This window comes from Mauremys reevesii, linkage group 4 (genome assembly GCF_016161935.1).
Source record: "Mauremys reevesii isolate NIE-2019 linkage group 4, ASM1616193v1, whole genome shotgun sequence".
NCBI classification, from domain to species: Eukaryota; Metazoa; Chordata; order Testudines; family Geoemydidae; genus Mauremys; species Mauremys reevesii.
The window spans coordinates 31,125,819-31,139,116 of NC_052626.1; the positions used below are offsets into that span (position 1 = coordinate 31,125,819).

The window sequence follows — 13,298 nt, forward strand, 5'->3', positions numbered from 1 at the left end:
TTCACGTAGCTGAATTTGCGTACCCTAGTTCGACCCCGCTTCTTAGTGTGGACCAGCCCATAGAAGTATAGGACCGGAAGAGGCTGCAAGAGGTCATTTAGTTCAGTCCCCTGCCCTCAAACCAGGACTAAGTAGTAACTAGACCATTCCTGGTAGGTGTTTGTCTAAGCTTTTCTTAAAAACCTCCAATGATGGAGATTCCACAACCTCCCTAGGCATTTTTTTCCAGTACTTAACAACTCTGACAGGAAGTTTTTCCTAATGTCCAATCTAAATCTCCCTTGCTGCAATTTAAGCCCATTGATTTGTGTTCTATCCTCAGCCATTAAGGAGAACCATTTTTCACCCTCCTCCTTGGAAACATCTTTTATGTACTTGAAAACTGTTATCATGTCCCCTCTCAGCCTCCTCTTCTCCAGACTAAACAAACCCTTTCCCTCATAGGTCATGTTTTTTAGACTTTTAATCATTTTTGTTGCTCTTCTCTGGACTTTCTCCAATTTATCCACATCTTTCCTGAAGTGTGGTGCCCAGAACTGTATACAGTACTCTAGCTAAGGCCTTATCAGCACAGAGTAGAGTGCAAGAATTACTACTTGTGTCTTGTTTATAACATTCCTGCTAATACATCCCAGAATGATCGCCTTTTTTTGCAACAGCACTACACTGTTGACTCATAATTAGCTTGTGGGTCACTGTGATCCCCAGATCCCTTTCCGCAGTACTCCTTCCTAGGCAGTCATTTCCCATTTTATGCGTGCAATTGATTGTTCCTTCCAAAGTGGAGTATTTTGCATTTGTCCTTATTGAATTTCATTCTATTTCCTTTAGACCATTTCTCCAGTTTGTCCAGGTCATTTTGAATTTTAATCCTATTCTCCAAAACACTTTCAACCTTCCCAGCTTGTTATCGTCCACAAACTTTATAAGTGTACTCTGTGCCTTTATCAAAATCATTTATGAAGATATTAAACAGAACTGGACCCCGGGCAGATCCATGTGGGACCCCACGTGCTATGCTTTTTCAGCGTGACTGTGTACCATAGATAGCTACAGTGGAACCTCAGAGTTGTGAACCTCAGAGTTACAAACTGACCAATCAACCACACACCTCCTTTGGAACTGGAAGTATGCAATCAGACAGCCGCAGAGTGCCTCCACCCCTTCCCCCGCCCCCAAAAAAGCAAATGCAGTCCAGTCCAGTCCAGAGAAAATTAAAAAAAAAAAATTGACGAGGTAAGGAAACTGTTTCTGAGCTTGTTTCATTTAAATTAAGATGGTTAAAAGCAGTGTTGTTCTTCTGAATTGTAAAGTTTCAAAGCTGTATTAAGTCAATGGTAAGTTGTAATCTTTTGAAAGAACAGCCATAACGTTTTGTTCAGAGTTACGAACATTTCAGAGTTATGAACAGCCTCCATTCCTGAGGTATTCATAACTCTGAGCTTTTACTGTACTCTCTGGGAATGGTTTTATAATGGTTCCCACATTATAGTAGCTCCATCTAGGCTGTATTTCCCTAGCTTGTTTATGAGAGCGTCATGCAAGACAGTATCAAAAGTCTGACTAAAGTCAAAGATATACCAGATCTATCGTTTCCCCCCATCCACAAAACTTTTTATCATGTATGGTAATACTGTGCTCTATTTGGAGACTCCTGCTATACATAGGTGAAATTGACATGTTCATGTAATTCTAAGGATTTGTCATTTTTGTATTTTTTTTTACAGTAGTGCACAGAGTATCTTTTGTTTTCTTAATTTTTAATTTTGTTTTGTGAGCAGTAGAGGAGTACTGCCTGGTGTTTTCAGAGGAACCTAAGGAGTGATCTACACACTAACTTGAACTGCCCACACACAGATTTGAACCAAAATAACTCAATTGCTTGCATCTTTTGTTGTCTTGATGCGAGTTTTTTGTCTTGATCAGTCCTCAGGGAGTTAGCTACCAATTCTGAGTTTCAGTGGGAGTCAGGTGCCTAATACCCTTAAACTCATTTGAAAATTCCAGTTACTATTCTCAGTCATTCACAAGTACCAGTCCAGATGGAAGAGTTGAGCTTCCTTTACCTAGCAGCTTGAAAACAGAAAATAAAATTTGGAGCTATATTTTAAAAATGAATCTTGCACAATCATGCACTGACTCTTGTTCCCACATAGCTAATGTGCATATTGGGGTATGCATACACACACAACCAGAGACATAACTGACTGTCTGTGCATGCCGATCCCCAAGTTGCCAATTCTTAAATTACTGAACATCTCTATCTGTTGTGAGTGAATGTTAGCAGTTGTGTTACTGCTCTGTATATTGAATGGTTGAATGGAATTTGCTTTTATAATGCATGTCATTCACACAGGATCTCAAAATTCTTTACAGACACTGTACAGACGTTACAATTAATAAGTAAATTGACCTTTGCCACTGCAACTCTACATCAATAAGGGTGGGGCTATTAAAATTAAACCGCATCTTTTTGAAGTTGCTGGTGAAAGTATGTACCTGTTAACAGAAAAAATCTCTCCCTTTGAGCACCCAAGAAACTAGTAAAAACTGTTAACAAATATATGAAATGTACTTTAGTAAAGGTGAAAACCTAAAACATTGTTAAAAATAAGTTTTGCTTCAAATTTTTTCCTCTCAAAGCATTTAGCTGAATTCTTGAGTTTTTTATCCTTTTGTACTTTGTAATAGTTTGTATAGAAGATGCTGTGCAAAGTTAAATTGTATTGTATTCCTGTGTTTTTGTGCTGTGAAACAATGTTAAATGCTTTATGAAGCAAAGATTAGTTATATATTTTTTCAGTTTTCTTACATAACCTTATAGTGTTTTCCATGAGACAGTAGAATCTGACTATCACACACTCCATTCTAGTCTTTTCCTATTGGTTAGCAAAGATGTAATAGCAGGTAATTTAGTGAGGTCTCATGCCACTTCTCCAAGATTCTTTTTACAGAATATACTATACTATTATAACAATATAATAGATTTCATATATAAAGTTTTTATTAATGACATAAATGAACAAAGTTCATTTTGTGTTATATTATCTGTTTTGGTTTTGTACACACATTTGCAAATTCTCAAAATTAACTAATTAGCAATAGGGTTTTCAATTAGTGTGAATTAGCTGAGATTCTGCTGTTTCCATATTTCATTTGTTGTAACAAGTCAGTCTTCCAGAGAGTTATATGTTTTGGATCATTTCTGCTGCTCTGTTGACAGATTCAGAGAGAGTATTCCATTCTTAGGACCGTTTACATCTTGATTTTTAGATTAACTAACGTGCCCCCTACAACTACATATCTCCCCCACATGCTCATTTAGAACAGAAGACTGGGAATCAGGACTCCTGCATTCTGTTCCTGGCTCTGCTACTGATTTGGTGTGTGATCTTGGCAAAAATCATTTATGTTCTGATTTTCAAAAATGCTGAACAGCTGCAGTGCTTCCTGCTAACATTCTGTGCCTCATTTTCCTCAGATGTAAAATCAGTATAGTAATGCCTATTTCACACAGGTATCTTATGTGTTAATATATGTAAAGAACGTTGGGACCTTTGGTGGTCAAAGTACAAACTATTATTTTTCTTAGAGGAGATGCTTACTGAACCAAAAACTGTGTAACCCATGATAAATCTTGTTACCTGTTTACCTAAAACCAGGCTCCAGCAATATCTGAAATTATTGATGCTCATAAATAGATCATTATTTCTCATATCATTGGTATATGGTTTTATCAGATACTGATCCACTTTGAGCAGCTGTTCATAGGTATGTATGGATATACTTGATATTAAACCCTTATACTTGCTGGTGAAGGGTGTCATATTGGTTACCCTAGAGCAGGGGTCTCATAACACATTTTTTGGTGGCCACAGAGTGCAGCCACCAATTCTTGCTGGTGGCTGCGCTGACAATTTTTCCTAAAATACTTAATTAACTTTAGGAAAAACAAATAAATATGCACACATACATGTCCAAATCATTGTAATTTATTTATGTAGGGGTGGTCTTTTTTATTTTTTTTTGCCAGACTTCAATAATAAAAATAATGTACAGTTGTCTCTATTATTTACTGGACCTAAACAGAATAGAAACACAAATAAAGTGCTTTGCATGTTTTGCTTTTTTGGTTGATTTTTTTTTTTCAGATTTGCTAGCTAGTAAGTCTGCTACTATGAAAATTGATAGTTGTATATTTGTTAATATCACTTTTCACAGCAAGCTTACTCAGCCTTGGCAAGCTGGGGGACACATTAAGCTCTGGATGGAGGGGGGGGCAGGGTGATGGGCGGGATGGGAGGTGAGCCTGGGGTCCCACTGCACAGCTGGGAGGAGGAGGACGCAGTGGGGTCAGGGGCGGTGTAGTGGGGGTGAGCCAGGGCTAAAGCCTAGTATCCCACCGCACCGCTAGGGACTGGAGGAGGCAGTGGGGTCAGGGGCAACATGGGGGAGGAGCGGTGAGTCCGGGGCCAGAGTCTGAAGCCCGGAGGCTGGGGGATGGAGCCCACTGCTGCACGGCTAGAGCCTGCTGCCCACCCCAGGGCTGAAGCCCGAGCCCCGCCATCCCGGAAAGATGGAGAACTCACACCGGTTACCTGCTCCTACAGAGTGTGGGCCTCCAGAAGAGGGTAGGGATCAGCACCTGCTGGTGGCCCCGGGGGAGGGGCCACTGCTTCTCCCCACCCCTATTGTCATCCAGGAGGCTGTGGCGTCAAGAAAAGCCCCTGGTGGCCACATGCAGCCATGGTGGCCGCATTTGAGAGAAACTGCCCTAAAGGCTGAAATCCTTGATGTACACAGAATGTGTGTGTTTGCTCATCCTTTTCCATACGGAGTCCAGGTAGAACAGATAAGCTTTACAGTGTAACCTAAACGTAAAAAAATTCAGGTTCTGATGAAAGCGAGTCCCACAGTTCAAGACCCCTTGCTGAAAAAGACAATCTGACTCCAGTCACTGTGCAATTAAAATGGAAACTGCTTTGCACAAAATAAATTTCAGATTTCAATATATCCAAAGAAAATTGTTCTCGTTATCCTGATGGGCTTATATTTGTTATCCCAAATACATTTAAACACTGTAATTTTATGTACTTATATGTAATATTGCAAAACTTTTGTTGTGATTGTAATAAATGTTTGTGAAACATGTATATGATGCCTTCATCTATAAACAATGTAGGTGATGCATAATTATCTGTTTTTCCTTTAAAGTTCCGTTATGTGATTTGTACACTGTCATATTGGTTTAAGATTCAATTCCATATCAGATGACCATGGCTCTGAATTAATGCAAAGCACTTTTTTGATTGAATATCCATTATCTGATTTGAAACTTAATCAGAGCAAATAACAAAACAATTTTAGTATAGTATGTGCTAGAGACTGCAGAACTCAACTGTCTGGGTCAGTAAATGCAGACCCAGTCTTTCACCAGCTCATTTGGAAGTCAAGCTGTGTTGTAATAAATGGATTGTTAATATCATAAAAAATCTTAATATATTGAAAACAGGGAAAATAGTGGAGAAAACTGTCCAAATGATGAGAGAAGAGAAACATTTACAAGTTAGTTGGCATGGGTTCAGAATATTATGTTTCCAGACTGTTTGGGGGAAAAGTTTGGATTAAGAATACGGCTACTCTGCATGTATATAGTACTTTTCATCTCACGTTTTCACTTCTCTTGTCAAAAATGATTTAAGTATTAAGTGGAAGAAGTTAAGACACAAAGAAATTAAACGAGTTGTGCAGGGTCACACAGGAATCCATTTGCAGAGTCAAAAATGGAACTCTGATTTCCTGCCTCCCAGTCTTCTGCTCTAACCGTACAGCTCGGTCTCCTATGTCTATATTCTCTAGAAATATTTTTGTATATAAAAGGAGTTGGAAAATTTTACTATTTTGTGGGTTAAACAAAGGAAGAGAAGCTACTGAAATGGATTTTTCCAAGTATTAGTGTAGTATATCAGTTTTGCTTTTAAATGATTTAAATCAGTTTTCCCTCTCATGTCCCTTCTATCGTACAATATCCTTAATTTTCTTACTCTCTGAAGCTAGCTATTATTTTTGAAAAGTTATGTTTTTTTAATTTGGTTCTTTGCTGTGACCCACAGTGACAGGGCTACCTGCCAAATGAGATTCTTTTAGCTAATGAATGAGATATTACAGCAGGAAAAATTTTGCTTGTATGGGTTTGACTAACAAGTAAAACAACAGAAAAATTGTATATAAAATACTGCTAAGCACTGGATGGGAAAACTGTCAAATTCTCTGTGTGTGTGTGTGTGTGTACAGGAACTTGACAAGAGGAGTTGGTAGATTTAGAGAGATTCTAAGAGCTGTTGAAACAAGAACTACACAAAATCTACGAATGGTAAGTTTTACAAACTTACATTGCTTAAAATCTAAATGTTGTATAAATGATAAATATACATTTATTACAGAGGGAAACAAATCAGATTACACCACAGTAGTCTATTAGTTACTAAAACCTATCCAACTTTGGTTGCAAAATTTGGGGTTAAAATAATTAGTAAAAACAGAAGAGACTGTTTGATCAGCCGTCTTTCTTCCCCTCCCTCTATTCATCTGACTTATCTTCTTTATCTGGTTGTTGTGTAAAATGAATTAGGCTTGGAACCATGATCAATGTCTAATGAACATTACTGTATTTCAGTTCCGCAGAGGCATTGTTTAATTACTCTTAGGGTTCTGTACTGTCTGTTTTTGTTTTTCCAGAATACTGACTTTGACTTCCATTGTTACGTAAATTACCTCTTTCTTCTCTACCATAAAACTTTTTCAAAAAAGAGAAGCCATCAAGGAGATTCAGATCCATATCCATATAAAGTAAACATTCACTAAACAAGTGTTAACAAGTAGAAATCAAACGTTTTCAGATAAGAATAAGGGATATGCAACATTCATTACAACACGTTTTGTGTTTTTTGTTATTCTGAACCATTTCTACAGACGTCCTAAACAAGAGTTCTAGTATAGTCTCTCCAAAACTTTCAAAACACCATTAGAAAATCAGTTGATCAGTTAGCTTTTTTAATGAGATTTCAAAAACCACATTTTTCATAAATGGTGAAATATTAGACGTTTAAAGGAGGCCAGTAATATTCCATGTACAGAGTGTAAATAGAACAATAAGAAATGGAAGGTAGGTTTCTTATATTACAAGGATCAAAAAATGATGTCACTTAGACAGTGACACTTCTGGCTCAGTTGCTAACTATCTGTTGTTGGGAAATGCTGACAACTCTTGTACAGTATCAGAGGGGTAGCCATGTTAGTCTGGATCTGTAAAAGCAGCAAAGAATCCTGTGGCAACCTATATATATGCAAGCATATATAAACCTGCCCCTGGATATTTCCACTACTTGCATCCGAAGAAGTGGGTATTCACCCACGAAAGCTCATGCTGCAAAACGTCAGTTAGTTTATAAGGTGCCACAGGATTCTTTGTTGCTTTTACAACTCTTGTACAGATGCTGAGGTTGTCCCATTTCTATAGCAGTCCACTTTACCACTTCTAAGACTCAAAGTCAGAATTTTTCAACACTGTCATCCAGGGGTCATATGTAGCTAATGCACATATGTATAAAGCATTTAGAAAGGGATTAAGCTGATAGTTTTGGATCTAAGACAGTCTTTTTTTATTTTAAGCTGGAGAAATAGAAATATACAGTACCCAGAACATTTTGGCCAAAAAGTAAACCTTTTTTATGTTCTCCGTCTCTTATGAACTATTTCACTGATGTTCACTTGAACTTGTTTGGAGGTAGATTTTCATGTTAATATTTTATTTGTGAGTTTCTTTAAAGATCAGAGAGAACAGAATTTTTAACAATTTTTAATAGTTTTGTGATACGTAGACAAATGAGAATCTGTAGTTTGGGGGGCTTTTTAAACAAATATATTCTTCAAAGGTTTTATTTTCAGTCTCCATAGAAATTACCAGGGGAAGAAATTAGTCATCTTTTTTTAAGTAAAATATAAATAACATAATGAAAGCTATTGCAAAAAGAGTTCAATAAAGGCCATTTTGTTGAGCTCTTTAAAAATAACAATAGGATTAAAAATCTTTAGTCTACATATTGTGGTGGTGATGCAATTTGAGTTATATTTTTATAGACAGTAAAAGCCCACTGAGATTTTATTTGGGGAAGAATATAGGAAGTAATTTCCTTGCATGATGATCATAATATGCTACCAGATTCCTTCTTTTACTGAAGCTCTATTAGAGTGTTTAGGATTTCTGGGGCAGGGGAGATGGAGATAAACATCTGATTCAAAGCTTTTAGTGTTTGTTGCTAGTGCTGCTGTCAAAATTCAAGGGTAACAACACTATATTCCCTCTCCATGGACCTTCAAGGGCACTCAAGCTTTCAGGATCCCAGCCATTGCTTCTGGGTGAAGACTTTTTCCCTCCTGACCATGGGTTATAAGGCTGCACTGCCCCCTGCCTTAGACTGTGATATCCCCAGCAAGTCAGTCTGCCTGAAGGCCAGTGCCTAGGCTGTGAGTTCTCTCCAAGGGCTCCGAACAGTATATTGCCAGCAGTTAGACGTTACACTCCGCTGAGAAGGAGCAGTGTGCTATTTATTCTTAGGATAAAGCATCACAGAGGAAATATTTAAACAATATAAATTCTTTCACTCTACTGAATGTACCAGAAACTGCTCATCTTTCACATGGGGAGTCTCGCAGGCCAATATCTCTTCAGTAAGAGTTGGGGTCTCCCTTGGACAGTCTTGTCCATTTTCTCACTCAAAACGAAGCCCCCAGTCAGTTTAAACTCAGGCTTTATATATCCTAAATTCTGTTTTTGTCTCTTTGTCTCAGAAAACCCAGCCTGAACCAGTATATGAAACCACCCCAGTGGGTGGTGCTTAATTGTTCACTATCCCAGGGGTAATTGCCCCCTAATATTTTTAGTTCTTGTAGGAGCTGTAGTAACTGTCCCCCATAGAGCAGAATAGAATCATATGTAAACCATAAATTTAATACAGTGGTCCCCAAAGATATTGCATGCGATATCTGTCACAGCTATTATTTGTATTGTGGCAGCAACGAGAGAGGCCGCAGCCAGGGTTGAGGCTGCATTGTGGCAGGCACCGTTTGAGCACATAGGGAGACATTGTCCCATCACAAAGAATTTACAGTCTAAGACCTTGATACTCATACATATGAATAATCAAATGGAGTTTAATGGAATTACTTGCATATGTAAAACTAAGTTGTGCATACACATTTATAGAAGAGGACATAGAGAACAGAAAGAAAAGGGCAATGGTGGTAGCTAATCTTTGTAACCACTTGTTCCTATGTGCACAGCTTGATGGCAAAATTGTTGATATCATACAAAGGAACTAAAATTTCAGGTCCTGTGAACCAAAACATGTAATTTTAATAGAAAATTGCATTTTTACTGTGTTTGAATTGATGAAGTTAAGGATTCAAATTAAGCCTTCTTGGCAGCAATGACTGTAATGTAGAATAACAGAAAACACACCTGAATTTAAGTGATTTTTAGGTATGTTAACATATTTTGATATGTTTCTTCAAATATCTGGGATTTATCCATTAAAGTTCTGTCAAACAGTTTTGAAAGCTTTTTGTTGCAGTCTTGTACAGAAGCAAACTGGACATTGTTCCTTTCATTCTTGGAGTGCAGGGTATTCTGAGTTTTTCAGGCCAATGGAAAAATATGTGGTGGTCACGTCATCTTGTTTGTTCATTTTTTGCACAAAGTGAAAAAATAAAGGAAGATGGGAATTCTCTATAATGAATAGACTGAGAATAGAAACCTTTTTGAGCAAAATCATATTGAACGTGACTAGTCCTTATTTCCTGTTCAGCATTTCTAGGAGAAAATATTTTTCTGTTTTTCTTTCACAGACAATAGCCAGGCAGTTAGCTGAAATTTTGTTACGAGGTATGTGTGAACAGAGTTACTGGAATCCACTGGAAGACCCTCCTCATCAGTCACCTCTTGATGATCCACTTCGGAAAGGCTCAAATACTAAAAATTATGCACTCAGCAGAAGACCCCGGGTGTACACTGGAGAAAAGTATGGAATGAGTTCTTCATATCACTACTGGTTCTCTAATTATGATTGTTCTATCCATTAAATATCTTATTTATATTATTGACAAAGAAAGAGGCATTTCAAAAATGATAAGGGCACAGGCAGATTGGCAGAGGCACTGGAGGTTTTTCGCCTTCCTCTGCAGCATGGGGCAGGGGTCACTCGCTGGAGGATTCTCTGCAGCTTGAGGTCTTCAAACCACAATTTGAGGACTTCAGTAACTCAGACATAGGTTAGGGGTTTGTTACAGGAGTGGGTGGGTGAGATTCTGTGGCCTGCATTGCGCAGGAGGTCAGACTAGATGATCATAATGGTCCCTTCTGACCTTAAAGTCTGAGTCTATGATTCTTGTCCTATACTGTTGGGGAGAAAGGTAGGGGATCCACTTTCCTCAGAAAGTAGAAGAGTAGAACTTTTCCTAATGCTGCAGAGCCCACTATAGGAAGTGAGCCTGATTACCCAGCTAGCCGGCATATCTGTCAGGGCCGGGCACAGTGAGTGTGCAGTGGTCAGTTACCAAGTTGCAGTCAGGTGATGGGTAGTGAAGTTGGGATTGAGCCGAGTCAGGATACCAGCAAGTCAGGATCAGGCACTGAGTTGCAAGCAGGAGGGAAGTAGTGGTGACAAGGTTGAGCGGGGTCTGGATACCAATAAGAGAGGGTCGGGTTCCAGGTTACAGACAGGAGGTGAGTGCCTGAGTTGGAGGTTCACAGTAAGGCAAGGTCTGGAGCAGAAGCATCATTGCTCAGACAGCTCCCTGTAATAGGTTCTTGGTTTATATACCAGGATGGGCCAATCAGTGTACTACAGGGGTGAGGTGCCACTCAAGCCCCACTGGGCGGTACTTCCTGCAGTGTCTAGCTTCACAGGGTCCACCACCAGCAGCCTGGCCAGAGCTCTGATGGCGATACAGAAGTGACCATGGCCAAGAACCTTCCTGGTTCTAGTCCTGTGGTGCTTACAACATCATTTATCAGAGGCGTGGAGGTTTATGGGTTCAGTTTAACTAGTGCACATGCTGTGGTCAGTAGCATACGTTAGCTGGGGAACATAGGTGATCACAGTGAGCCTGGCAATGTGTCTTCCCCCCACCTTGAGCTATCTTGTCATGCACCACTCCACTGCTCTTGACATCCATAGTTTGAGCAGCTCCCTTGGGAAAGGCAGGATTTCTCTCTGGATGATTTGAAACTACACAATTGCTATTTGCTCCTTTTTAGAAAACAAAATTAAAGATGTGGAGGCAGGATTGTGTGTTTTTGTCATACAAACTGGATAACAAGTAAATCCCTTTAGGTATTAAAGCTGTACAATTTTTGTGCTGTTTCTAGACCTCTATATTCTGTAGCACTAGAGAAAGCAATGATAGAGAAAGCAATAGGGAGATTCATTATGTCTCAGTGACAGATTTGAAAAACATTTGTAGCACTTTGCACAGGGAGTATATTTCCCAAGGCAGCTGCCTCTTAATCCTCTTAAGCCAGCCCTGGCATTTCTCTGCTGTGTCAGCTCGTTGTTGAGTTTGCTTTTCTTCCATTTAGTCAGGCAGGTGGTATGGTATTACATGGCTCTCTGTGCTGATTTGCATTTAACTTTGATTTCTCCCCACCCCCAAGAATCCCCTACTTTCAGTATTTGAAGTACATGATTTCCCCTTCCTCATGTCTCATTCCTTCTGTCCTGATCACAGCTAGTAATGTAATGAATGTGGGTAACTATTTTCTGGAACTTAATTTTTCTCTTCAAAGGTAACAGTTCTTCAAGTAGCATCCCTGTGAGTGCTCCACTTTACTTCAGGAGTGCACATGCCCCAGGCACCTTTGATTGGAGATTTTAGGTAGCAGCTCCAGTTCGGCCTGTGCATGCATTCCAGACCTCCTTGTGCCCTATACTTAGGACATATAGGCCTGCATGGGGGAGCCACCCTCAGTTCCTTCTCAACCACTCTATAGCCTGACACAGAGCATTTGGTGTACCCCTTTTTAGCAGTAGCTAGCCTTCAGCCCCTTGGGTCGTCTAGGTCTAGTTTAGTTTTATTTTAATTTAGTTTAGTTGTATCATTACTTCATTTATTTTCTTGGGTTTATTTGGTTACATACCCCTTTCCTCTGGCTTCCCTTCTTCAGGGGTTCTCCCTCGGGGGTGTTGGGATAATAAGTAAATCCCTTTGGGTATTAAAGCAGGGGTCAGCTACTTACCAGCATAGAGACACCTCTTCTGATGCCTTCACCAAGAGTGAGGTTCTTAAGGTGAGGCAATCTCATGTTCCCTCTCATTCGATCTGGTATGAACAGCATTAGATACCACTGCTTCTACTTTTGTGATTCCCCCTCATTGACCATACTGGAACCTGTGGGCTGCCTGTAGTCAACAACTTTCGAGAGCTCCCAACTATTCACATGGGGATCATCCTGGAAGACAGTCTCCACCACATCTCTCCCTCCTCTAATGGGAATCTTTCGAGGAGCAGGAGGTTACAGCTGATAAGGAGGTAACAACACAAACTAATATCTCCTCACTTTCACCATGTGAGGCTGTGCTGCCTCCCACACCTTCTTATGCAGATGATTTTAAATAGCTTCAAGAACTTAATAAATGGATTGACAATTCACTCCAAACCCCCCTGGAGGAGATCCAAGATGCTCACCACATGACAACTTTTGGTTGAGCGGCCTTGCTGGTGAACAAGGCTCTGCTTGAATCCACCAGACAATCTGTCAGACTCCTGCCACGGTACTGCTTACATGCAGACTAGCTGACAAAGTGTTACATCCCAGCAAAACAATTAGTTTTTATTTACACATCTTCCGCCTAATTCTTTGTTTGTGGAAGCCATCAACAAGCATGACAAACAGCACCTTACGATAAGAGCTAAAAGTGCTTGGACCTCTTTGGTTGTAAGAGCTACTCCTCTGTGACACTGTGATTTAGGGTTATGAATTGCCCTGCTCTGATGGTAAAGTATAATTACAAATATAATGCTTTGATTGAGCATCTCCGTCTCGAACCATGGGAAAAATTTCAGGCAATCACAGGGGAAGGTCAGCTCCTAGCAAGGACAAGATGCAGATAACACTGCAGCCTGCTCTTTTTCCACTGCTGTTATCGTGTGTCAAGCATCTTGGCTGCAACTATCAGGATTTCCCTGGGGATCCAACATACTGTAGAATACCTTCTTTTTGACAGATTTATGCTCTTCGG

The 13,298-nt window shown here is 39.6% G+C and overlaps 1 protein-coding gene across 6 annotated transcripts in view; it reads left to right on the plus strand.

Annotated features, from left to right (window-relative positions):
- Positions 1-13,298, plus strand: part of TTC7B (tetratricopeptide repeat domain 7B) — a 310,511-nt gene that overhangs the window by 111,590 nt on the left and 185,623 nt on the right. For all 6 annotated transcript variants that reach the window (XM_039537948.1, XM_039537945.1, XM_039537947.1 and 3 more), the window contains 2 exons: positions 6,295-6,373; positions 9,907-10,079. In XM_039537948.1, coding sequence (XP_039393882.1) covers positions 6,295-6,373; positions 9,907-10,079 — 252 coding nt within the window. The remainder of the gene's footprint in view (positions 1-6,294; positions 6,374-9,906; positions 10,080-13,298) is intronic.